The sequence below is a fragment of the Arvicola amphibius genome, chromosome 8, assembly GCF_903992535.2.
Source record: "Arvicola amphibius chromosome 8, mArvAmp1.2, whole genome shotgun sequence".
NCBI classification, from domain to species: domain Eukaryota; kingdom Metazoa; phylum Chordata; class Mammalia; order Rodentia; family Cricetidae; genus Arvicola; species Arvicola amphibius.
Window position 1 is genome coordinate 40,379,363 of NC_052054.1, and position 25,769 is coordinate 40,405,131.

Below are 25,769 nucleotides of genomic sequence, written 5' to 3' on the forward strand. Positions count from 1 at the left end.
GAGAAAATGGATTCTGGTTCTGATAGGTCAGTTAGTTATTGCAGACAACTCAAGTGAAGTCCTCAACTGAAAGACCCTTGCTGTCATAGTAACAATTGCATTACAAAGTAATGTCTCTCATTATGTCATATGCTTCTTTCTTTGAAGAGCCGTAATAAAACTCAAAGAAAAAAAATAATGGTGAACAGCAACAAAAGAACATTTTTACTGATTTTCCCCCAATTCTTACCTATCATCTCATCACTTAATCCAGTGGGGTACTTGACACCACTCAGCAGCAAAGTCCCTGTCCACCTCCATGCTATCACTTAGAAACATGGAACTTATCTGATTGATGGACCCTAGTAGTCTCCTATGTTACTATAAGGAGAATAACATAGGCAAGGAGAAGGGAAGAAATGTTCTCTCACACTTCTTTCATTGTCTATCTCAATGAAAATTCTTTGACCTAATAACCTGTGCTTTCTATAACTGAGTTTTCAATAGAAAAAAGAATTCCACGGTAATAGTAATTTAATGCATTTTAAATCACAAAATGTTTTCAGCATAAGCCACAATATTCCACATGATGGCCACAGAGAAACCTGCCCCTGAGGCTTGCATCCTGTCTGCATTCACTACTACACCATGTTTTCTTTGTATCTAGGATATTCCACTTTCAAAGTCTTGGCAGGCATGTTTCTTCTTGCAAAAGTAGCCCAAGCACTCCCATTTTCCTATGGTTTTCTTAATATCACCATTAAGAATGATTTAGCCATGGTCAACCCGAATGAAAACAATGTTTTGTTACACCTTCAGATTCCCCAATCTGCAAAAAAAAAAAAAAAAAAAAAAAAAAAAAAAAAAAATGTGTAGTAGGTAGTAGTTTCAGTAGTTTCAGTGGTCAAATTAAAAATCTTGGAAGAGGTATCCTCAGTTAAAGAATTAACTCAATCAAAGGGCCTATTGGTTTGTCTGTGGGGTGATTTTTGGATTACTGATTGATATAGGAGAGCCTAAAATAATGTCAGTGGTATGACACCTAGGCAGGTGGGCCTGGGTTGTATAAAAATAAAATAGGTGATCCTAGAAGAAAACTAATAAACAGTTTTGATGGGGAAGCTCAGCCAATCACCTTGTCTGTGGGGTGTGTTCCCCCCAACCCCCCACCCCCGACCACAAATAGTCTATAAAACATCCATGTGCGTTTGTTTTCTCTCTTTTTTTTTTTTTTTGTTTTTGTTTTTGTTTTCCTGTGCCCCTCTCTGGATCCTTGGCTTTTGTAAGTTCCCTTTTCTTTCCTTTTATAAGCTGAATATTATATATTAAAGCTAGTCTGGCAAATCATAACTGCCGATCGACCACGCCCCTTCACAGTTTTCCATAGTCTCTGCTTAAGTTCCTCCCTCCAGGTTCCTGCCTCGAATTCCTGCCTTGTCTTCCCTCAGTGATGGAATGCAATTTATAAGACAAATAAATGTTTTCAGCTCCCAAGTTGTCTTTAGACATGGCTTTTGTGACAGAACATTAAAATAAGATATTGTGTCTTTTTTTTTTCTAATTCTTATCACAATCCAACATTATATATCCTTTTTTTTCTAGTCATGGTTTCTCTGTGTGTATTCTTAGCTGTTCGGGAACTCATTCTCTAGACCAGACTGGGTTTGAATTCTCAAAGCTCCACCGGCCCCTGCCTCCTAAGAGCTGGGATAAAAGATGTGCACCACCACTGCTGAGCTAACGTTACATATCTTAAGCATGCCTTTGAGAATTACAGATGGTATATAATGGCTACTTACAACTCTAAAGATTTTTAAAGTAATCTGTTCCCAGTAAAATTGGCTAATACATGGAAGAGTATGTGAATTTCATTTGAAGTTAGAATCAAGTAATGATAAATTTAAATACAATCCAGTCATTTCCCTATAATTTATGATTGAAGATGGAAGGTCTACAAAGTACTCCACAGTTGCATTAGACAATGAGCAATTTTTGGACTTTCCCTGTTGCTATCTACTACAGGGTGTGGGGTAAGAAAGCATGGGTGTCCTTGGCCTGAATCCTGTTCGTGACCTTTTCTCAATTCGCAATGTTGGGCATCTAATTTGAGATACTAAATTTCAGTTCATCCTCTGTAAATGGTAACTAACAAACCATTACCAAATGGCAGCCACCGGTATACGTCTTCCTAGCATCCTAGCTGTGTTGTAAACAGATATGCTTTTATGTGGGTAATTTTTTTCCCTGAGGTTTCTCAGGGGAAAAAATTAAAAAAAAAAAAAAAAACTCTTCTAGGCACATACTACTTGGATGCAGAAAGACTGATAATTTGCACTTACAGAAATCAATAAAACTCACACCTAGAAGCATTAAAGATTATATGTACTCACATTTCTATTATTTGTCAAATGCTAGTCTTTATTTTCTTTGTACCTTTAACAGCTACTTTGTTCCAGACATTTTAGTTTAATTATTATCTCCATTCCTCACAGCAAAACAACACAGCATAAATTGTAAGTTACCTGAAATTTAGTTTGTCAAGGCACATGCCCAACATTGTAGAACTAGACAAGGTCAAGAACAAAATTAACACCAAGGACACCGTGCATTCTTTCTTATCCTACATCCTGGAGATAACAATGGGAAAGTCTAATAACCGCTCATATAATTGAGCTCATATCCTTTTATGCTATTTTCCATGGCCGTGCCATGGACTGGGTTGAAGGCCAATATCTCCCACTCCAGAGAAACAAGGTGACAGTGACATGGAGTGCTAGAACAGGGTGTCATGAATGGAGTGGGACCTAATTTGACTGGAAGCAAAAATACCCCAATCCAGTCCCAGTCAGTGATGAAACACATTTCTCTGCCATGTAGAATTCCTATAATATCTGTACTAAAAAGACTTGAGTAAAAATAGCAAAACATAAGACACAGCTAAAACTATTTGCATTCGTTTATTAGTTTTTCTAGAACCCAGAATATTAGAAAACCTTACAAATATAATTAACTGGTGTGTGTTTTTTGGCTTTGGGAAGGCATATACACATTTGAAAGGAAGAAACAACCTATCGTAAGAAATGAAGAGTAAGTCTTTTAATTTTTCTTTCATCTGATGTTAATTTATGTAGAAACTAATAACATTCATGTTGGCTCAGAGCTTCAAGTTGTAGCAAGGCTTTCTTTTTACCAAAAATAGTCTTTCCTGTGATCTTGACCAGAAAGCAATCATCTCAGGGCTTAGGATCATTTTGTCAGAGAAAGACAATGTGATGACAAGTCCATCTTCTGCACCCATGTTTAATTGCTAATTATCTAAAAACTAATATCATTTAAGGTATTAACCCTTCTCTAGCTGTTGCAAATTAAACAACGTTAGAAGACAAGGCCATGAGAAATGTCTGTGTGAAGTTGTCTTTTATAAATGAAAATGCAATTTCTTTGCTACTGATCACCTACGAACCACAGACAACAGTGCTTGAGAAATACAGAATCTTTAAAAACTGACATCTTAAAAGAAATTCCCCCCGAATACAGTAAGTCCGGTCATGACAACTTAAAGGTCTAATTCATAAAAACATTATTAAAGTAGATTATTTATACCTATCTTTTGTGGACTTCTATTCTTATTCATGAGTCTCACTATATAGGGCTATAATCACAGGCAGGGTGTATAATGGAAACATTAATTCAATCTGAACTTAGGCAAGAGTACTGTATTACCCTAATAAAACCTCAGCTATATTAATTCAAAGCATGGGATTCATTGCACAAGAACATTCTCTTTTAAAAACATGAAAAGAACAGCTTACAACTCGCGGCCTCAAGTATATTCTTGAACTGAGAAGTTCAGTGCACCGTTGACTAATTGGTGAAGACTTCCTAATGAAATATTTAATCCTCCACAGTAGGTAACATAGATTCAGATACTAACTTGGTACTGTGGCATTATTAGTATGGTCTCAGAAATGTTTGAAAGTCTTCAGACTTAATTAGCCCCTTTTCCAAATCATGATATCAGATGATGATATTCAGCAAATGTCTTTTTGATTACCTGGCATTTTTATTAATTTAGCAAGTTAGTAAATGTCCTACTGCATATAATTTCTCCCAGAGAAGAAACCAAAAGTAATAATACTTTAAATATCTTTATTCAAAAATTTAAATACCATTTGCTTATGCCTAAACCTCATGGAAAAGGCAAAGCAATTTTCAGTTGCTCTATCTCTAACTCTGGAATGATAAAAATTTGCTCTCTCAACTCTCTCCTTCAGATTGAGCAAGCTGCAGAAGTACTCCGTAGACACATACATTTAGACAGAGTGTGAAGGTGTCTCCTTACAATGCTAGATTATCTCAGGGAGCGATGAAATGGGGCTCTTCATAAATTATGCTTCCAACACTAACACAAAGTGTGAGCTTTGATTTTGTAGGTAACAAAGCCCTATACCTAAAGGGACGAATTAATTCCTGTATTTAATGAGATGCAGTTCTTAGTAAACAGCTTAGACATTCATTTTAGAATTGTATATTGGATATCCTCACTCAATTCAGTAAAAATCTCATAATAACTCTGGATAATGAAAAACTTAGAACACTTCGGTTCCTGAAAATGACAAAGAGAAAGTTATTTCAAATACAGAATAAATAATTCTACCAGTTGAAGACAAAAATCAGTTTCCAATGTTAAGCACTCTCCAAGCCTAAAATCACAGAACGTTCTGTTTAGCAACTGGATACAAGCACTTTGTTTTGTTATTTGAAATGACTCGACATACCAGAAAAGTGTCCAAGGAAGTCCAAGTTTGAGCTGGGCAGCCCTTGCCATTCCCCTCTTGTCCCCAGTCCCACCGAGGAATCTTCAGATATCTGAAACAAGCATCTTCCAGGAAATTTAATGGAACCACACATAATTTTGCATGGCATTCAGACTTACTACAAAATGAAGGTAGCCGAGCACTCTGCTTCATGCAACTGCTCAGAACGGATAATGAAGGTTATAACCCTGCTACACTGCCACACAAATGTCATCAGCTCTAATATCTGTTGACAAGAACCAGAACTTGGGGGGAGCACACAGAATGACTTAATACAGTAGTTTTTACCCTTCCTAAAGCTGCAGAATGACTTAATACAGTAGTTTTTACCCTTCCTAAAGCTGCAGACTTTTAATACAGTACCTCATGATGTGGCAACCCCAAAATTATAAAATTATTTTCATTGCTACTTCATAACTGTAATTTTGCTACTTTTATGAATTGTAAAGTGAATATCTAATATATGTGGTTTTTGATGGTTTTAAACAACCTCTGAGGAAAAGTCATTTATCCTCATTGGGTCACAACAGGCTGAGAACCACTGGTCTGACACATTATTTTTAATAAAATAAGTATATAAAGAGAACAAGAAATTTACCTAAAGCCCAGCAAGACACTGTGTAGGGTACCTGATGACACTGCCTAGCTTCGAGAGGGCTGCTGCTGTTTTATAAATGGGGAATAGGTGGTCAGTTTGAGGCTTGCTGAGGAGTCACCAGATGCCTGAGGAAGAACCCACTCAGCAGCAATCCTTCCAGCTGGTTCCTTCCTTACTGACATTCCTTAATTTTCTTCTCTAGAACAAGAAGAGGAGATGAAGATAAGAGAGAAGAAAGTTACTTCTGAAACAAAAAAGAAAGGTAAGGAACAGAAAGGCTATTGAAAACCTAAATCAAATACTTGTAATCTGTAGTCCTACTGGCAAAGCTATTGTTTCTAAGAAAGAGATTCACTTGATTGTCAATACTATTGAAACACCCAATAAACTTGGAATTGAGGAAACAGATTAAAACCCATTATTGGAATATTCATTTAAAGATGGGATTTCTCTGTTTAGCTCAGGCTGGTGTGGAACTCATGAACCCTCTGCCTCAGAGACCTGAAATTCCAAGTAACACATTACCTGGTCCTAAACACATTTATTAAAGATGTGGTATTTTTCTTTTCATCTTTGGAATGACTTTTCAGTAAATGTGTATGTACATATATGTATATATTACGTAAATAAACACACATGTATATAATGTGTAAATATATACATATATGTGTATAAATGTATACATGCACATATATAATGCGTATGTATGTGTGTGCATGTGTGTAATGATGATTATTATTTAGTTTATTAAATTTTATTAAAAGTAACCAACAAGAGGTCAAATTATTTAAACAATGAGAAGAACTCATAGAATAGGTTGATCTGTCATTATTCTCTTTTTTTACACTTGCTTGCTAGTATTATTTGGTATTACCAAATGATTTCCAGAGATTTCAGAATTTCTATTATACTTCCATGACCGCATAGCTCAAGGCTAGTCCTTTTAAAACATTTTAGGAAATTATTCACTAATTCTACCCTAATTAATAGTACATTTAATGTTTCTGACTTTGTTAGAGATTGTTTTCTTTATCAAGTTATGCCCCTTCACAGATAGATGGCATACCTGAGCTATGCATGTGTTTGGAAGGTACTAGCATGCCCATTTCTGGCAGGACTCACAGTTCTTTCTGTAAAGTGAACTGGTGCCTAAATGGCCGTCATGTATACTCTGAAACATATATGAATGATTTAGTTAGAAGCTTATAACTTCCTTGTTTTACAGCAGAAAAAGGAGAAGCCAAAAAGAAAAGCGAGAAAGAAACTGCCGTTGATGTGAAAAGCAAAGGTATTATTCTTTCTCTGCTTCCTTCCATTGCCTTTAGAGATTCAGTTCATGAACAATCTTGGTGCATCCATATGTGACTCAGATCTAGGTACTCACATCTATCCATGTGTGGCCTGCAAATTTAAAATGTGGTAGAAAGTTAAATACACATGACGAACATTATTCCAGGCTACTGCCTTATGTGGAAGTGGTCAAAACTCCATTTGAAATTTAACTCTGCTGAATTTTAACTACTCAGGGGAGTGAGTAAGAGCTGAAAGGAACACTGACTTCCATGTGTGTATACTAGTCTCACACAAAGAAAAATAAGCGTTCTTACATGTTTATTGGAAGACACAATTAACTTGTTGAAGCAAGGTGCTAAAGAAAGTGAATCTACTCTCGGACAGAAAGTGCAAGATGTGGGCGCTGTCTTTCTAATTGTTTATCTTTTCAAAAGGATCACTCTCAGGTCTTGAGAAGAATATAGTTCTGGGTGAGTAACCATGGAAGTGGGCTTTCCAAAGGTTCGTTCTCAGCATGGACAAATAAATAATATGTAATACCTGACTGTGTGAAGTAAGTGTCCAAGGTAAATGAGAATAAGCATCTATGGTCATCAGGAACTACCTAAAGCCAGTCAAGTTGCTCATCATCTTGTTGAGAAGGGGGGAAGTCAAAGAATCTACTTGAGGATAACAGTATAAGTGTGCAAAACCATGAAGCTGAGAGAGAGAAAAAGTCTTCATTAAGAGATTGATGACAATGGTTTCACAGCTTAGATTTCTAATTTAGGTTTGATTTTATGTTTGTACAATCTTAAACACTGGTTTCCATTCATGTAGGGCATACATATACATGGAATGTTGTCATCTCAAGTGTTATAGTTTAGTGATAAGTATTTTCATTCCAAATATTCTCTCTACTTGTGTCAATGATGCTTGAAATTCTGATTAAAACTACTCCATTCTGTTGAGTTCTATAGGAATCACAATGTATCGAAATGCAAACATCCCACGGCCTATGTAATGGACTAAAAAACCAAATTTTTCTCAGTTATTCATGACGTAAACAGAATGAGATTTCTGCATCTTCCTGGGATAACAGTAAACGGAAATCAATTCTCTCAAAATTTAGGTAATAATTATCCTTAAATGAGGAGGTAGACAAAGAGAGGTTCGAGGTGGAACATAGTCAGGGGAGGCCACACTGGACAGGATGCCAGTAGTAAAACCCTTCCAGTCTCAGGGAGGAATGGGAATAATGACTTATGTGGGAAGGAAAGCTGGTAGGGAATGACCTAAAAAGGAGACTACAGTATGACAAACAAATGACAACTGTAAGTGAAAACAGGAATGGCAGGGCATTCTTCTACCATAGTATAAACAGAGGGAAACGTATAGCATCAGGGGTACATAGGGTTGACACAACAAGCCAGGAAGGAAAGCGGGTCTTCAGTGAGTCTCAGAGTTGAGTGCCAATGGCTGTAAACTGAACACCTTTACCAAGGGAGCATTTGTTACAGAGTTTATAACATTGTTTAAATTCACCTTAATTTTATGTTTAAACTTAATTTTCTGGTGACAAGTATATTTTAGCATAAAAAGGAGTTGAATTTTTTTTATTATATGACAATACCAAGAAACTGATTTATTAGCTCAATGGATAGCGTAGTAGGACTGGATGTATGGGACAGATAGATGAGGGACTGCTCCCTGGTCATCAGTTTGGTAGGCGCTCCTGGGCTGTAATCCTGAAAGAATTTGTCCAGGAAAAGCAGATAAAAACTAAGAGTTCAGGGTCATCTGAGTGAGTGAGTGAGTGAGTGAGTGAGTGAGTGTGTAAGTTTGTGTGTGTGTGCATGTGCGTGTGTGTGTGTGTGTTTGTTTGTGTGTGTGAGAGTTATACCTTCTCTTTATTTGTCTTGTTTCAATTTAGTTATACTTTGAAGTTGGAAGCCAAAATATGTGTGTGTACAAGGAGTCATGGGAAAATCTGAAAGTCCATGATGTGAAGATCTATGACTTTACTGTCACAGTCATATCAAGGTGAAGTTATTTATTACTGGGAACAACTGTCTGTGGCAATTTCTCTTTATTCAAGGCCAGGGCCATTAATGCAGAAGCAAAACTGGGCCACTGCTTAGCACATGTAGGAAGGGCTGTTGAGATATTCAGGTGGTATTGTGAAACATAGTCACCTTTCTAAAACCATTTTTTTCTGTTTACGACTTTCAGCTTTATTTTGATCATAAAAAATCTTTGGTCTTATAAATTAATCAAACTTTGATGGAAATATACATTCCTTTATACTGTGTTTAAGAGTCTTTGACATTCAAAGTATGTGACATTAAATTTTTATGGTGTGTCTAAGAGGTTGTATTTGTGTAGGGAGAAAGAGGAGAGTTCAGTTACTTTCTAGATTAATATTTCCTTTTGGATTTAATAATAGTTTCAAAAATTCCAGAATTTGAATATAGTTTTGCAACATTCGGTCTTATGCTTCTTAGCATGGTAAAAATATTATGGGGCTAATAAAATGAAGAATAACTTGAATTGTTAAATAGCTGTCACTCTTGGCTTTTCTGTCACTGTAATGATCATCTGACATAAAGAAGAAAGGAAGGTTTTATTTTGGATGAAGTTTTCAGAGGTTTCAACCCATCAAGAACTAAGGCCAGAGATAGCAGATCTGTATAATCCCTGAGACTAGGAAACACTGACAGAAAAATGACTGTGACAGCTAGCTTTCTTCTCTTTTAATTTATAAGCACTGTGGAATAGTGTCACCCTCATTTTCAGCAGCAAGTTTTCCTTTCTTAGTTAGTCTTTTCTGGAAATAATATAGCAGAAACACCTAGATATTCATTATTCTCCCAAGTGTTCCTCAAACTAATTAAGTTGAAAATTCACCTTAATTATTCTAAGTACACAGGTCACTTATTCCCGCAATAGTGAAAGCTAAATGGCAAGGGATATAAGTGTTGTGACTACAAAGAGTAGCAAATTAACAAGACAGAGGCCGGGCTCAGGTGCTTAGTGCACACATGATTACTATGATGTTTTAGGGAATATAAATTCAGTAAATTAACTTCAACGTGAATTGCATGCTTATATAATGTATAGGTTTATTTATGTCACACTACTCGACTGTGTTGTCTTTGTTGTCTACATTTGTGTATGATGTGGTTTCTAGGAACTGTCAAAATATTCAGATATATATGTATGTTTTTAAATTTTATTAAAAGTATAATGTAAGGTAATGCATGCTATTTTAAAATATAGTAATCTATAGCAATTATATTAATGCCTTTAGGATAGATAAGATTATCCAGAATAATGATGTGCAAAGAAAAAGAGATAGGATCTACATGAAGGCCTGAAGTTCTAAATGTCTAGGTTCTAAGAGTGAACAAGGGAACATGTGAGGACCCAAGAGAAAGAGAAAAGGAAAGCAAAGTACACAGCGTTAGAGACACTTCAGAAAGTGATACACAGGGAGTGAGGGACTTTGCAAGATTCAGTCCTCAGTGGAATGTCTCAATCAAACTCCTTCTCTGAGGACTCAGAGAACTCAGCAGAGGAGACAATAACACTGTAAGAGCCAGTGGGGGATGGAAGATACCAAAAGAAACAAGGTCAAGAAACAACAAAACAGAAGTTCAAATGTCTAAGTTAGATGGGTCCCAGTGTTGAGAAGGGAAATGCACACAATCTCCCACCCCATCCTCAGCAGCAATTTTCAGCTGATATCTGCTCAAAAAGGAAACAGTTTTTTCCAACAGTGTCTCCCAGCATCCATGCAACACATTTGGGGGCAGGCCCCAGGTACAGCAGTAGATGCGTGCCATAAAATGATTTCAATGATATTTTTGTAAATTTTTGTCTCACAGTGCTTTGTCTGGGGCATTTTTCTAACAATAGCGATCTTTTGCTTATGTTTTATGATTTCTGATTTTGTTTCTAGGGGCTCTCTGTGTGTGGAAATATATATGTGTCATTGTCTGTATAGGTTTCTTGTGCTTTCTCTTTGGCTCTTTTTTCCTGTTTGTTTGTGGTTCCTATTCTAATATGGTTTTAAATTATTATTATTATTATTATTATTATTATTATTATTATTGATGTTTGGTTTTATTTCTTTAGTGAAAGAAAAAAAGGGTGTGAATTTGGATGGGTGGGGAAGTGAAGAGGATAAGGTACGGGGTGCTAGAAGGGAAAATCATTGTCAGAATACTTTGTATGAAAAGAACTATTTTCAATAATACAAAAAAATTTGTGGTATTAAAATGATGATGAAAAAATCAGTTCAGTACTGAGCTCCTACTGTCTGTGCTATTTTAAGAAATGCATTAATATCCATTTCCATAGAATATTTTAAATTTCTTTCTGGAGTGAATTATTAAATTTTACACAAGATGAAATTTTGCTATTTGATTTCTTATGTTAGTTCTGCTTGTGGTCCTTGAGAAACTACGAAGAATTCTTTGCAGCTATGTATTGCTTTGCACATACCATTAAAGTTTCTTCATAGCAGGCATTACAGTATGGTCTGCTTGAACCATTAAAACAGGATTATTTTCTTGATAGTTGAGTTAAAAGATATCAAACCCACAATATATTTACATGTAACTAAAAGAAACTTTCCTGATATTTTTATATGTACCAGAAAAATCCTGACATCTTTCATATGTTCCCATACAAAGTTTTAAAAAAATCACTTTTCTTTTTCTTATTTGAAAGGAGGGGAACTTTTCACAGTATACCTATGGCTGGTTGTGTGAAAAGCACTTGATTTTACAACTTGTACTTTATTTGACTTTCATATTTACAACTATGTTTTTAGAAGAATTGGCAAATATTGTATTACTAGGCACGTTGAAATCTAGACAAATCTTTTCTAGAATATTTTGTTGTTATCCTGTAATTAGTTTCAAGCTATTAAATATATATTGCATATTTTGAGTAAAATTTAAAAAGCAACACTAATGTGCATTATAAGTTCATTTCTTTAAAAAGTTTGGTCAGACAGTTAAATAGTTGGAAAATCAGTACAAATAAAATCTGATCTAATTAGTACTTAGTACTAGTCAGGATTATTGTAACTTCATAATTACTTGCAAATATTGGATTCCTTTCAAGTTAACTGTTTGCTCCTAAATAGGTAATATATATAATTCCAATTTAAATATGGTACCCTGGCTATATGAAAAACATTTACCATACTTGAATTGCTTTAGAGACAAGCGATATATTTAAACCATTTCATAATCATAGACTATATGTAAGATAATACCTGTTTATTTCATTGAGGGCTGAGAATTTGTAGTGGAACGATATAGGGAAGTCTTTGACTTGCTACTTGAACTAGCTAATGGGGGAGTATTGAGGGAGGCTGCTCATTCATTCCTGGCCATGTAGACCTGAAATAATCACTCAGAAGCTATATTATTTGAAATACTGTTTGACCAGTAGCTTAAGCATATTGATAGTTAGCTCCTATATCCTAAACTAACCCATCTATGTTAATCTGTGATTCACCATGAGGTCGTGGCCTACTGGCAAACTTTTGGCGGCTCCAGAAGAAGTGTCTGTCCCAGGTGGCTACTACATGGCTTCTCCAGGACTCTGACTACTCTCTCTCTCTCTCTCTCTCTCTCTCTCTCTCTATATATATATATATATATATATATATATATATATATATATATATATATATATTTCCAGCCTGGCTATATTCTTTTAAGCCATTGGCCAAAAGCAGTTTCTTTATTAATCAGTAAAAGCAACACATATACAGAAGGACTTCTCCACACTATTTCCCCTTTTCTGTTTAAATAAAAAGAAAGGTTTTGCCTTTAACATAGTAAATTACATATAACAAAACAGGTATCAAGCAAAAATTACAATTACTATATTATTATATATTTTATATTTTAAATTAACTAAGAAAAACTATATTATATCTATCTTTTTTCCAACTCCATCAGATACTCCTGAAGGATATAATATTACCTAAGTAAACAGGAAGTGATTTGTAAGCAACTTTCAAAACTCTGGAATTGACAGAGATATCTTGCTGCCTGCACAGTTCTTCTGTAACATTGGAGGCACCCATCTTAAGCCTACTGGCCCATAGTTTCTGGCAGGCTTTTTAATGAAGCAGGAAATTTCAAAGACAGTTTGTCAGTCACTTTCTTCTGTGTCCAGCAGAAGGTCTGACAGAGTCTTTTTGTTCTTTGATGAAGCAGGAACCCCGAAGGACTGTCTCACATATGCAAGCTTAGCAGTCATTTTTCTGTGGGTTCTGCATGTCCAGTTCATACAATAAAACATCAAGCAGTCCAGACAAGAGCAGTTTCTTGTCCAAATGGCTAGTAAATTTGATAAGGTGCCTCTTCAATGCCAATCTTCCTCTTGAAGTAATTGATGCTGCCAGGAGAAGATGTGTCTCACTGTCATGAAAAGTCCTAAGTTATTAAAACATTTTAAATGCCGTATTCTGAAGGTCTCTGAAAGATTTGAAGAATATTTTTCTAACTAAAATATATCTCTACTATATATCTAGAAAACCTAACTAACATGACTACAAGCTTGACTATTACTGATAATTATTTATTAACCTATATTTCTTAATTATACATTACATTTTTAGATGAGCTGCACAAGCACAATACCTTAATCAAGAGCAGAAATATATATAACAAAATTGACCTTAAATTTGCATCAGTAGACCAAGATTCATACCAATGCAAATCTCTATAGCATATACCCTTTAAATATAAACTAACATTTGTAAACAATATTTGACAATGTGAGTGTAGTTCTCTCCTAATTGTTTCCTGCTTTTTATTGGACAAAGCAATTTTTTTCTTTTTTCTTTTTTTTTGGTTTTTCGAGACAGGGCTTCTCTGCAGCTTTTTTTAGAGCCTGTCCTGGAACTAGCTCTTGTAGACCAGGCTGGCCTCGAACTCACAGAGATCCGCCTGCCTCTGCCTCCCAAGTGCTGGGATTAAAGGCGTGCGCCACCACTGCCCGGCTGGACAAAGCAATTTTTTTGAGTGTTCACAGTTACCTTTCAGGGGTATTGGTCCATCAAACGACATAAGTCTGAAAGGAATCCACAGGTTCTCATCCTCTGTGGAAACAAAAGAAGAACCTCTATTACAAAGAAACAAATTCTTAGACCCAAATTTGAAAGTCAAGATACCTCTAAAATATATATATTGGTTTAGCTTAACAGCCCATACAATGAAATATCTCTCTGTACTTAACTCCTTCACAGGCAAATAATTTAAAGAAAACACAATAGTATACTCTTTGTGTATATTTCATCTTGAGGTGGATAATTTTTCTTTATTCCTTCAATCTATGACTTTCTGTACTCTGTTTCTTTAAAGACTTTATTTTATTTTTAAAGCCATTTACTTCCTTTTATAACTGTCTCTATTATTTCTCTGCTCTCACAAGCCTATGTACATTTATACAGTGTGACCTTTTATATTAATTTTCCTAGTAGATTAATTACTAAAAAGAAAAACAACTGTGTTGAGTATGGATTCCTGGTTGATCTAGCTCAAGATCCAGCTGATCACACTTGGGAATACCCAAAGGATGCATCATTATCCTACAGAGGCACTTGCTCAACCACATTCATTGTTGCAGTATTTATAATAACCAGAAACTAGAAACAACCTAGATGCTTGTCAATGGATAAATGGATAAAGAAAATGTTGTTCATTTATACAGTGGTATATTACTCAGCTGTTAAAAATAAAATAATGCAATTCACAGGCAAAATGGATGAAGCTAGAAAAATTCATCTTAAAACAGGTCCTAGACCCAGAAAGAAAAGTGTTGTCATTGTCTTCTTCATCTATGATCAGAGGAGCTTCCTCCCACAGCAGATGGGAGCAAATAAAATAATCCACAGCCAGACAATATTCAGAGAATGAGACATCTTGGAATACTCAGCACTATTTAGGATGTCTCTATCTATTCCCTCCTGTCAAGGCTCAGGAAGACATAGAAAGGAAGACACCAAAGAAAAAAAATGTTCATCTAAATATAACAGGACTGATTCACATATGAAGTCACAGAGACTGAGACAACATGTCCAGGGCCTGAATGAGTCTGCACCAGATGGTATCATAGGGCCCAAAGTAGAAGCAGATATGTGTCTCCAATCCCTAGCCCAGAAGCCACCTCCAATTGCTAACCACTTTCAAATGAAAATTTAGTTTTCTCTAAAGGAGTCTCACTGTGAAAACAAACTACTTTTAAAGGTAGGTAGGCTGAATGCCCCGTAGTCGAGGGCTGACAGGATAAGGGATAAAATCTCAATGGCATCTTTGAAGATTTCTTGTCTTATGTCATATTAGGACATTTTATATATATATATATATATATATATATATATATATATATATATATGTGTGTGTGTGTGTGTGTGTGTGTGTGTGTGTGTGTATACATATATATGTACATATATATAGTGTGTGTAATATATATCTTACAGGTCATTTACATACATATATTCTAGCTTCTAGATTCACATTTTATGGGAGTCTTGTATGTATGAATGTGTGTGACTGAGTCAATATGAGTTTCTTGTGTCTTTTCTTTTGTTCTTTTTTTCAGTTTGTTTTGTCATATTTCATCTTACTATGAATCCTTTGATGTCTGCTTATTTTTAAGAACAGACAGAAAGATTTGGGATCTGAATGGGAGGGGAGTTCCAGTTCCCAACTAGAAGCAGTTGGGAAGGGGGAACCAATAGAACAATATACTGTATTAAAAAATCTATTTTTCAATAAAAAAGAATGGATTGCAGAAAGTGAAGCCATGGTGAGTGTTCACTGTCCCTCCTGATTGTGTACTCCAGCATTAGACATTTCTCTGAGCATAATCAGAGCACACCTCATTGATATCTGAATAAAGCAAAAGCATGACGGCATGACATGTTGTGTGTTTTTGACTAAGTGTTCTCAGGGTGAAGAATTATCTTGATACATCTCAGTGGAGATGACTGTTAAGTTCACACTGAAGTAGGTTTAGTAATTAGTCATGAAACAAAGACAACAAAAAAAAAAGGCTACAGAAAACAAAAAGTTTCTAGGTGGAAAATAATTGTAATTGTTTTCTAAGTTTGAAGTTTTTAATTATTTGAGGATAATTTTAAGGAATGTTTATGTTTCTATTATTAAGGACAGTATTTCCTTTTCTTAAAAATAATCATGTAAAATGTATCTGTTATATTGGTCACTGCTCATACCCTCTTAGTGGTATGAAATGAAATCAAAGCTATGGACACAAGAAAAAGTTTGTCATAAAATCCATTCAAAGAAAAACCATGTAAGAGTAACTATCCTCAAAGACTATCCTGACACTGAAGTATTACATATTCAAGTTCCACAATTCAGAGAACAGAGACAAATGCATGACAATAGGGACCATGGTAAGCAAGGCTATCCATAGATCATGGTGAAATACTTGATCCTTTTCTTTCCTTTTCTTTAAAGATGTATTTAATTTTTCTTTCTGCATGAGAGCTTTTCCTACCTTTACATATGTATATGTGCACAGCTGGTGTCCATGGCGGTCAGAAAAAGGCCTCAGAACCCCTTGAAGCTGAAGTTTTAGATGTTTGTGTATTTACTTTTTCTTTATGCATGAGTGTTTTGCCTGCCTGGATATATGTATATGTGCATACCTAGTGCTCGGAGGATCAGAAAAAGGCCTCAGAACCCCTTGAAGTTTCAGTACAGTAAGTACTGAGAAGCATATCCAGGCCCTCCGGAAAAGCAAGAAATGTTAACTGAGAACCCTCTCTCCTGACCTAGGAACCTTTTGTTTCTCAAAGTATGCATTTTCACCAAAGTTCCATAGGATGGAAACTACTAGGTAGTTACTCTGCTGTGCACTGTGCAATGAACACAGGTATATCAAAACCTAGGGACATAAATTATGGTTCAACCTGAAAACCAGAAAAGCAAATCAGCCAAGCCACTAGAGAAGTTTTATCACAATCAAGCTGAGCAACCCCAAATTAAGCCAACTAAGTCTCTCTCTCCTTTCATTTTATATTCCCTTTGGTGCTGGGATTAAAGGCATATGACTCCTTAGGATTGGGATTAAAAGTGAGCCGCCACCACGAGGATTTGTTTCTGCATTGATCTCGTGTAGCCCAGGGTGGCCTTGAACTCACAGAGACCTTTCTGCCTCTGTCTTCCAAATTCTGGGATTAAAGGTGTGTGTTGCCATAGCCAGACCTGGAGTGGTTTTTGCTTTGCCTCTGGCCTTCAGGCAAGATTTATTTATCAAAATGCCAATAATCTATCACTACACAGGTGGCATCTATGCAGTAGATGCTGAGGACATATGTGAAGGGCTGCTACCTGGCGATTCACTATTCTTCACCAGTGAAATAATGAAATGCTAACATCTGTCTCCTTCCTGACACCACTCTTCAAACTGCTCTCCTGTTTTCTAAATTCCCTTGCCTTTAAAAATGTCCACCTTCATTTGAAAATTAAAACGTTCTTCCATAAATTCTGTCCTTCAAATCCACTAACATCCTTGTCCATGTCCTTATGTGCATCCTCTCATGCTTCCTCCCTCTCACCCTTCTGGTTTTTCCTAGAATCACATAATATGCGATGTATTTCTGTGCTCTTGTTAGCATATACCACAGTTCTACTATAGCTCTTCTTTCTCTATAACCCCTTCCTTGGTGACCTCATATTATCCATGCTTTAGTGCCATTGTTATAATACTAACTCACAAATATCTGTCACTACCTTTGAACTTCAAACTCATATATCCAAATAACTAGTCACTGTCTTCAATTAAATACTTGTGATATCTAAAGTTCACAGGATTTTAAAAACCTTACACACACACACACACACACACACACACACAAATGTGTAAACTGTGTTCCTCTCTTCTTTTATCAGTGGATTATCTCTATTGTTTTCTATTTACCTACATGGCCCATATTTTTACTTCATCAATATTTTTTAAACACTCTCATCTTTGAAAATGCAGTGTAGCAGACTTCTTCCCACAGTTGTTAAGAATCACCTCAGCTGGGCATCATCATAATTAGACTCCACAGCCAGGCTACATCTACATTCAGCTGTATCTACTCCCTAAAATTTCCAACAACTTTCAAATACAACAGAGCTTATTTCTTAAATATGGATTTTCATCATTATCCCCATTCTCCCTTAGCCCCCTTCTGGTCCTGCTGTGGCCTTTCTTTCCCCAAAGTTCCTTCCTACTTTCCTATCTTCTTTTTTGTGTGTGTGTTTCTTGTCTGATCTCTACTTGGTACTGATGCATGGGTACTGTGATTAAGAGACCCCCATCCCCAATGCCCTTCCCTACCCTACCTCTCCTCTTTCACTCCTCCCTTTCTAGAGAGCTCCTATCTCTCTCAAAGTAAAATCTACTCTCCACACTGATATAAAAGGCTGTTCATGAACTGATGGTGAAGATTATTGCAGATTACAGCAGGACAGCCATCCTTTATCCTGTAGCAGGCCATTAACTGAGAATCTAATCACACATCCCTGGCATTTCTAATCACTTGTCATTTGACCAAATTGCTTTTATTTCTAACAGAACCTTCCATTTCAGCATTTAGATTTCACAAGTATGTGAAAGTTTTAATTTGTCATTTTAAGCAAATTTTAGCTTCACTCAAATGTTATCAAAATGACAGGCATGTGAAATCTTTAGCTAACAAGTCATTTCTAAGAAACTACAGAAAGAGAGATAATGTATGAGTTACTTCTTTTGTTTTCATAGTGCTTTTGAAAAGTATAATGCATATGCTAAAAAAGATGGCATGCTTCAACTGTGTTCTAAAAATGGTCTCAGTGAAAAGGAAGAAGACATAAGGGTGTGGACACCAGCCTGAAAGGACAAAATAATAAATTTGTAGTTGAATGAAATGCTAGAGTGGAAGAGAACAGGCTGAAAAATAGTTTTTCTATAAGAGGCATAAAGAGACGATGGTTTCTTTGAGTTGAAACAGACAAAACATAGCACAGAAATACTGTGGATTAATGGTACTTGCCTAATGAAAGCTAAGAAGGGGAAGAGTAAATAGAATTTGTCAGAGGACAGTTATCACTACTCCTCCTCAACTTCCCTGTCCTCTCATCTTGTATGTAGAAGGAGCAGTGGGTGTAACTGTAATTCTTGCTTTATAACTGTTTTGTTATATGTAATTTTACTATGTTAAAATGAAAGCCTTTCTTTTTTGTTTAAACGGAAAAAGGGGAAATGATGTAGGTGGGTCTTCTATCTACCTGTTGCTTTCATTGATTAATTAATAAAGAAAACTGCTTGGCATGATAGGACAGAACATAGGTAGGAGGGGAAGACAGAACAGAATGCTGGGAGGAAGAAGGCAGTGAGACAGTCGCCATGCCTCTCCTCTCTGAGACAGATGCAGGCTAAAATCCTTCCCGGTAAGCCACCACCTCGTGATGCTACACAGATTACTAATTCTGGGTTTAGCAGGATATGAGAATTAGCCAATAAGAGGCTGAAACTAATGGGCCAGGCAGTGTTTAAATAAATACAGTTTCCGTGTAATTATTTTGGGTAAAGCTAGCCGGCTGCCAAGAGCTGGGTGGCAGGAAGAGGCCCGCTGCTCCTTCTACACTTGTACATTTGATGAACAGGTTTTCCCCTAATCTCCATTTGGCTCAAGTGGAATGAAATTAATGCCATTGATCTACATATTGCTTTGCTCAAAGTTGTGGACACTTGACCTTAGATTGACCAGAGGCCCGTCTAATGAATTCTTTAGAAACAATAAAAAGAAAAAAGATAGTTTCTTTTCTGTGTGATAAACTTGAATACAAGTGTTTGAAAGTGTGATTTATCACATGTGCACTAGAGGTAACCCGTTTGAAAACAATGCTGTTACATAGAAAAATGGGGAGATAAAATAAGAAAGGAATGCAGAATTTGAAAGTTATTCCAAGCCTACAAGGATTCTGGGAAAGCTAAATCTTCTCAATGACTCCATGACATTATATTACATGGTTTAAATAATTTCTATTTGTTTAAATAACTTTTTAATGTTTAGATTTTATAACACCAAAACTGAGCAATTTTTATTCAAATAAACGTCCATCAAGGTACAATTATTATTTTAAAACTATTAAAGGAAGTGAGACAACTACATCAAGGATTTTATATTTGAAGGCAGTCAGGTATCACCTCATTTCCTGGAGGAAGAAAATTATTTTTCTGTCATATTTGTGTATAGGATGCTTATCCTTTGTGACTCTGCCTTACAGAATAGATGTCTATTAATTAGGTCAAACAAAGAAAGGAAAGAAGTATTTGTCAACATGCCCCTTAGGTGGTAGAAAGCATTAGCATAACTCAATAACTAAAAGTAGGAATGAATCCTGCTTCTACCATTTTTAATAAAAGTAGAAATATTAATGTGAGATAAATTTTGAAATATTTTTTGAGTTTAGACTTGCTTTTCTTTTTTTAATTTTAATGTTAAGAGATGACATTTTATAACTGGAGTGTAAAATTAACAGCATGTTTATCTCTCCAAACTATTAATAAACACAGTGAGACAGCCCAAGACAAATTAGACATAACATAACATCTCAAACTTCTGTTACATTTATTAGTTTTGCAGATAATTGTGGTTAGAAAGAGCCTGCTCTCCTCCATACTACACACTAATCCACAATTTCTTTCTGCTGCTACTGGGCTCAAGTTCCTTTGCTCACCAAATGACAGGCTAATTAAGTCTACAGACAATACATTGAGGAAAGAAAAGTGACTTTATTTAAAAAGTTAGCTAACTAAAGAGATGCAGGAATGTTTTCCAAAGTTCATTTTGAACACAGCTAAATTAGGGAGGGGTCTTTGATGTCAGTGGAAATGCATATTAGTAAAGAAAGCATTCTCATGGCAGATGATGATCCCATGTTTGTGGGCAGATGATACATACATGTTCTTAATTCTTTCAGTTAGAGATGTGTTGTCAGCCTGTGAATCTCAAAAAGCAGTGACAATTTTTACCCTCTGATTAGTCTACGAATCTGCAATTAGCTTGCAAATCTACACTGCTGGCATGTTACACTATGCACAGACTAGTGAGAGTGGGTGCCCAAAGAAAGACATAGGTAGCTAAAGCTGGGGAGAGAGGCCACAATGCCTGGCTTCAGGGTTAATACTTTTTTAAACTTTTTTTCTGAAAGTCTTTGAAAATATCCAATCTCTCTTTGTAATATATATCTAAAGGTAGAACTGACTTGCTATAATAAACACCGTGACCAAAAACAGCTTGGGAAGGAAAGTGATTTCTTTTTTTAAATCTTATAGGTTATAGTCAATAGTGAAGGTAAGTCAAAGCAGGAACTTCAGGCTAGACCTGAAACAGAAATCGTAGAGCAGTTCTTCTCAACCTGTGGATTAAGACCTGTCACTGGGGTCACCTAAGACTCTTCGAAAACACAGACATTTACATTATCATTCATAACAGTAGTAAAATTTTAGTTATAGTTTTATGGTTGGAAGCCAGCCTAGCATGAGGGACTCTTTTAAAGGCTGCAGCATTATGAAGTTCGAGAACCACTGCTACAGAGGAGTGTTTCTTACTATCGTGTTTCCCCCTGGTTTGTTTAGCTTTCTTTCTTTCTATTTAGATTTATTTATTATGTATACAGTGTTCTGTACTGCATGTATGCATGTATAGATGTCAGAAGAAGGCACCAGATTTCATTAGAGATTGTTGGGAGCCACCGTGTGGGTGCTAGAAATTGAACTCAGGACCTCTAGAAAAGCAGCCAGTGTTCTTAACCTCTGAGCCATCTTTCCAAACCTAGCTTGCTTTCTTATACAATCTAGGACCACTGCTATAGGCATGACACTGCCTAAGGGTGACATAAAGAGAGAAGTGCTGGTCAGCGGGGAATAAAATTTGATTCCCAGATCCTGATGCTGGTAAGAATCCGAGTCACTGATGTGTTAAGAATGGAGGGCAGGTAGAAGCCACTGTAGCAAAAGACAGTACACATAAACTATTACCCTGTCAATGTCTGTGAGAACAAGAGAAATCTTACTTACATATCTTCCTGTGAATATTAAAGTATTTGAGTCTGCTAAAATAACACTGGTGAGAAAGAGAGAGATAAGACACCCAGCATGCTATATGGAGGGGTGAGAACAGCTACGTAAAGCTGTAGAGAGATTTTCACATGATACGACAAGTAAGTCTCAGAGGAAGGGAAGAATATTTATATTTTATTAAATAAAGGAATTCAAAGAATTTTGAGAACTTGCTGTTTCTTTATATTTAACTGGAAAGTTAGCATTAAAAAATCAGAGAGAATCAGAAGTGGATGATTGCATCCTGTCATAATGTGTTTTCCCCAAGATTTAGTTTTTGCTTATGCACATATATGGCACATCTGACTCAAACTACAATCGTTTGGATGTAAGGCACGTCAATTGAGAAAATATCTGCACCATATAGGCCTGTGAACAAACCTGTATAGGGTTCCGCCCCCCAGTGCTTCCAGAAACTGTAAGAAAGCATGCTGAGCAAGTCATGGGGAGCAAGACAGTAAGTCGTGCTCTTGCATTGTTTCTCCGTCAGTTTCTGCGTTCAGATAACTTCCCTGAGTTCCTCCCTTTATTTCCCCCAGTGAAGAAGTTACAAGATGAAGGTGAAACCATCAGCTTCCTCCGCAAGTTGCTTTTGATAATGATTTTTTACCACATTAACGGAGACCCTAAAGAAGACAGTGCCTGTAAGAATCTGTGTGCACTGCCTGTGTGCTTGTGTCTAGGGTTGCCTGATGGAGTCAGATTTCCTAGAAATGATATTACAGGTGATTGTGAGCAACCTGGTATGGATGATAAATACTGAACCCCACTTCTCTTATAAAGTAGCAAGTGCTATCAAGAGCTGAGGTCTTTCTCCAGTCTTTGTGATTTTTTTTTAAATATAAATGTGGTTATTGGAGCTAGAGATTTTGCTCAGCTGAGCCCGCATAAGAACAAAAGTTCTAGCCCAAGAACCAACAGAAATTAGTATCCACCAGCACTGGAGCAGGCAGAAAATGGTAGATTATAGGGCTCTATGTCTGGCTCAGCTTGACTACATAGTGATCGCCTGTCTCAAAAACACAAAGTGAATGGTTCCTGAGGAGCAACATCTGAGGTTTCCCTATGGCCCTCACATGGATGTGTACATCCCTCCACCCACACGGTCCCACACAAGTTCAGACTGTTAAGTCATATTGAAGAGAATCCAAAGAATAGGACATTTCTCTCACCTAACAAAAATTAAAACATTTTCTTATAATTTTAATGTGGCTTCTTTGTTAATTGGGTTAATTCTATATATAGAAAAAAAAGGAAAAGAAGAGAGTGGGATTTATTTTGTCCAATACTGAGCCTGCAACACTATAATGTCTAGATAACGTGCAGGCTAAATGCATTTGTTAAATAAATAAAGGCAGTATCTTTCATCACAAAAAAAATGTACCTTCAATTTGAAGCCCTTTACAAAGGATTTGCCTCCTGTCTGTGAAGTTTCACGTTCACTTTGTCTTTGTCTATTCACTTTTGCTCACTGCAGTCATGTAGAGAGAAGCTAAATATTGGATCCCCAGTCTCCTCTGCTGAATGCAGAGTCTTAATTAGCTTTTCAAACACATTGCAGATAAAACCTATTAATCCTCTGACCTTCACTGAATTCAAAAGTTTTTGTGTTAATTGTTTTGAGAGAATAATAGACAGTTTTGATGCTTTAAAAAGTCATCCCATTCCCTGCCAGGAAAACAGCAGAACCAGGGAAAATGCTAAAAAGGATGCTTGCATTTGAGCTCCCAACTTGTGCCCTTATTGTATGAATTTCAGGGAGATCATTTGTCTTCTTATAACTACAAAATCAGCTTTTATAAATTGGTTCTATCCCAAAGTAGCAAAGCAATAATTAGGTCATTTGAGGTAATTGTAATTTTGTTGACTAAAGCCTGAAGTGGAAAAGGCACTAACATTTAGAGTTCACCTATTATATTCTAAGCATTTTGCTTGCATTATCTCTTTAACACTTCAAGATTCCTTTTTAATTGAGGTTTGACCATACCTGTCAATATTCATTTCAGCAACTCAGTTTGGCATTGAAAAAAAAAACTGAAAAATACTGCCACTCTCATTTCATAGAAGAACACATAGATCACAGATTCAAGAGTAGAAACACCCTGAATTTGAACTCTCTGGTATTTTGTAAACCAAGATGCAGTCTTCAGTGATGGTCAGTCCTTGGGAGGCCAGGCTACTATAACTTATTCCAGCATCAAGCTGGAACACACAGTTTTGTACCAGAGGCACTGATACTATTAATCATCAATCTCATTCCCTTGCATTTTCAATGATATCTAGAATGGATATTTCCAATCTGTGGTGGCTGCTTCACAGATTATACTGGTCTAGAGATTCAGATGGACTGAGTACCAGACTCTCTCTTGAGAATTTTATTCAGTTGAGGGAGTCTTTATGTGATTCTGTGCTGTCAGAAAGCAGAACACTCACTGAAACCCAAGAAAGATGTGGCCATGGGCAGAGATTCCAGTCCTGTAGGAGCTGAGAACTTGAACATGGGAGTCAATTCTGCCGTTTTGCTGTATAATGATAGCCATTCTCCAGTTACCTCAGATTCTGTCTGATTTTTAGGAAGGATAAAGTTATAATAGACAGTGATTTACTATTTTGAGTTAGGCTTGATCATGAGAGATAATGGACTTCCTTGGAAGAGATTTTTGAAGATCTATAACGGTAATTTTGGAGGGAAAGTCTAGTGCCTTGCATCTGTACGAGGCTCAACCCCCTGTCCCTGTAAACCAGTCTGTTATGCCCAGACCCGCAAAGTCCCCACAAAACAACAAGGAGACCAAGTCCCTTGTGTAAAAGCAAACAGCTTTTACTTTATATAAGTCTGCAAACTCGGTCTCTCTTTGTGTTCAACGTATTGGAATAATTGGAGAGTCCCGAACTCAGAGTTGGGTTTTTATAGTAGTAAAGGTGGGGATGAGGGATTTATAAGGTTCAGGACCCCTGATTGGCTGACAATTGTCCTGGTGAGTGTGCTGGCAGGTGATCCTATCTACAAAGGTTGGAATTTTAGGCATTTCCTTTGGATGGTCTGTTCTTGGGTGGTGCTCAGGTAATCTCAGTACATGGTTCTTCCTACAAACAAGTAAACTGCTGAGACTCAGGCCTCCATTAAACTTATACATGGCTGAATCTTATACTGGCAGGTGATAATGGTTGGAATTAAAGAACTTCCTTTGGGTGGTCTGTTTTTATTTACCTTCATGGCTGGTTCCTACACAGTCAAGGGATAAGTTACAGGCAAAATTAGAGAGATTTAATTTATGCACATTGAGAAGATAACATAAAGTGGTACCGCGACCCCAAACTGATTTGAGCGTATTGAAAAGAACTTTAGATTCCCATAGAGGAAGAATTGGGGCAACAGATTTGTATGACATGATGGTTTGAAAGAAAATGACCCCCAAAGGGAGTGGCACTATTCGGAGGTGTGGCTTTGTTGGAGTAGGTATGGCCTTGTTGGAGGAAATATCACTGTGGAAGTGGGCTTTGAGGTCTTATACATGCTCAAGCCCAGTATCTCAGACCACTTCTTGTTGACTGAGGGTCCAGATGTAGGAATCTCAGCTCCTTCTTCAGTACCACGTCTACTACCTGCAGGTCACCATTTTGCACCAGGGTGATGACTGAACTTCTGAAACTGTAAGCGAGGCACCCAAATTTTAAATGCTTTCTTTGTAAGAGTTGCCGTGATCATGGTGTGTCTTCACAGCAATAGAAACCCTAACAAAGACCATGAAGGGTCCAGCTGATCACTGTTTCAGTTCTGATTCTGCAAGGTGATCTGAAAAACTGTCTCTCAGGGGATGATTTTTTTCCCAAAAGTATAGCCTTACAATCATGGAAAATCTGTCCAATTAGGCTTTCCTGATCCTGAAATCCAAGGTAACTGCAGATATATATATGGAACATTGGAGTATTATTCGAGGGTCTGAAATAGT

At 36.5% G+C, this 25,769-nt stretch overlaps 1 protein-coding gene across 1 annotated transcript in view; it reads left to right on the forward strand.

Moving 5' to 3' along the window:
• Trdn (triadin) overlaps positions 1-25,769 on the forward strand; it is a 340,388-nt gene that overhangs the window by 150,116 nt on the left and 164,503 nt on the right. The window contains exons 13-14 of the mRNA XM_042055567.1: positions 5,603-5,656; positions 6,623-6,682. Of these exons, the coding sequence (XP_041911501.1) occupies positions 5,603-5,656; positions 6,623-6,682 (114 nt within the window). The remainder of the gene's footprint in view (positions 1-5,602; positions 5,657-6,622; positions 6,683-25,769) is intronic.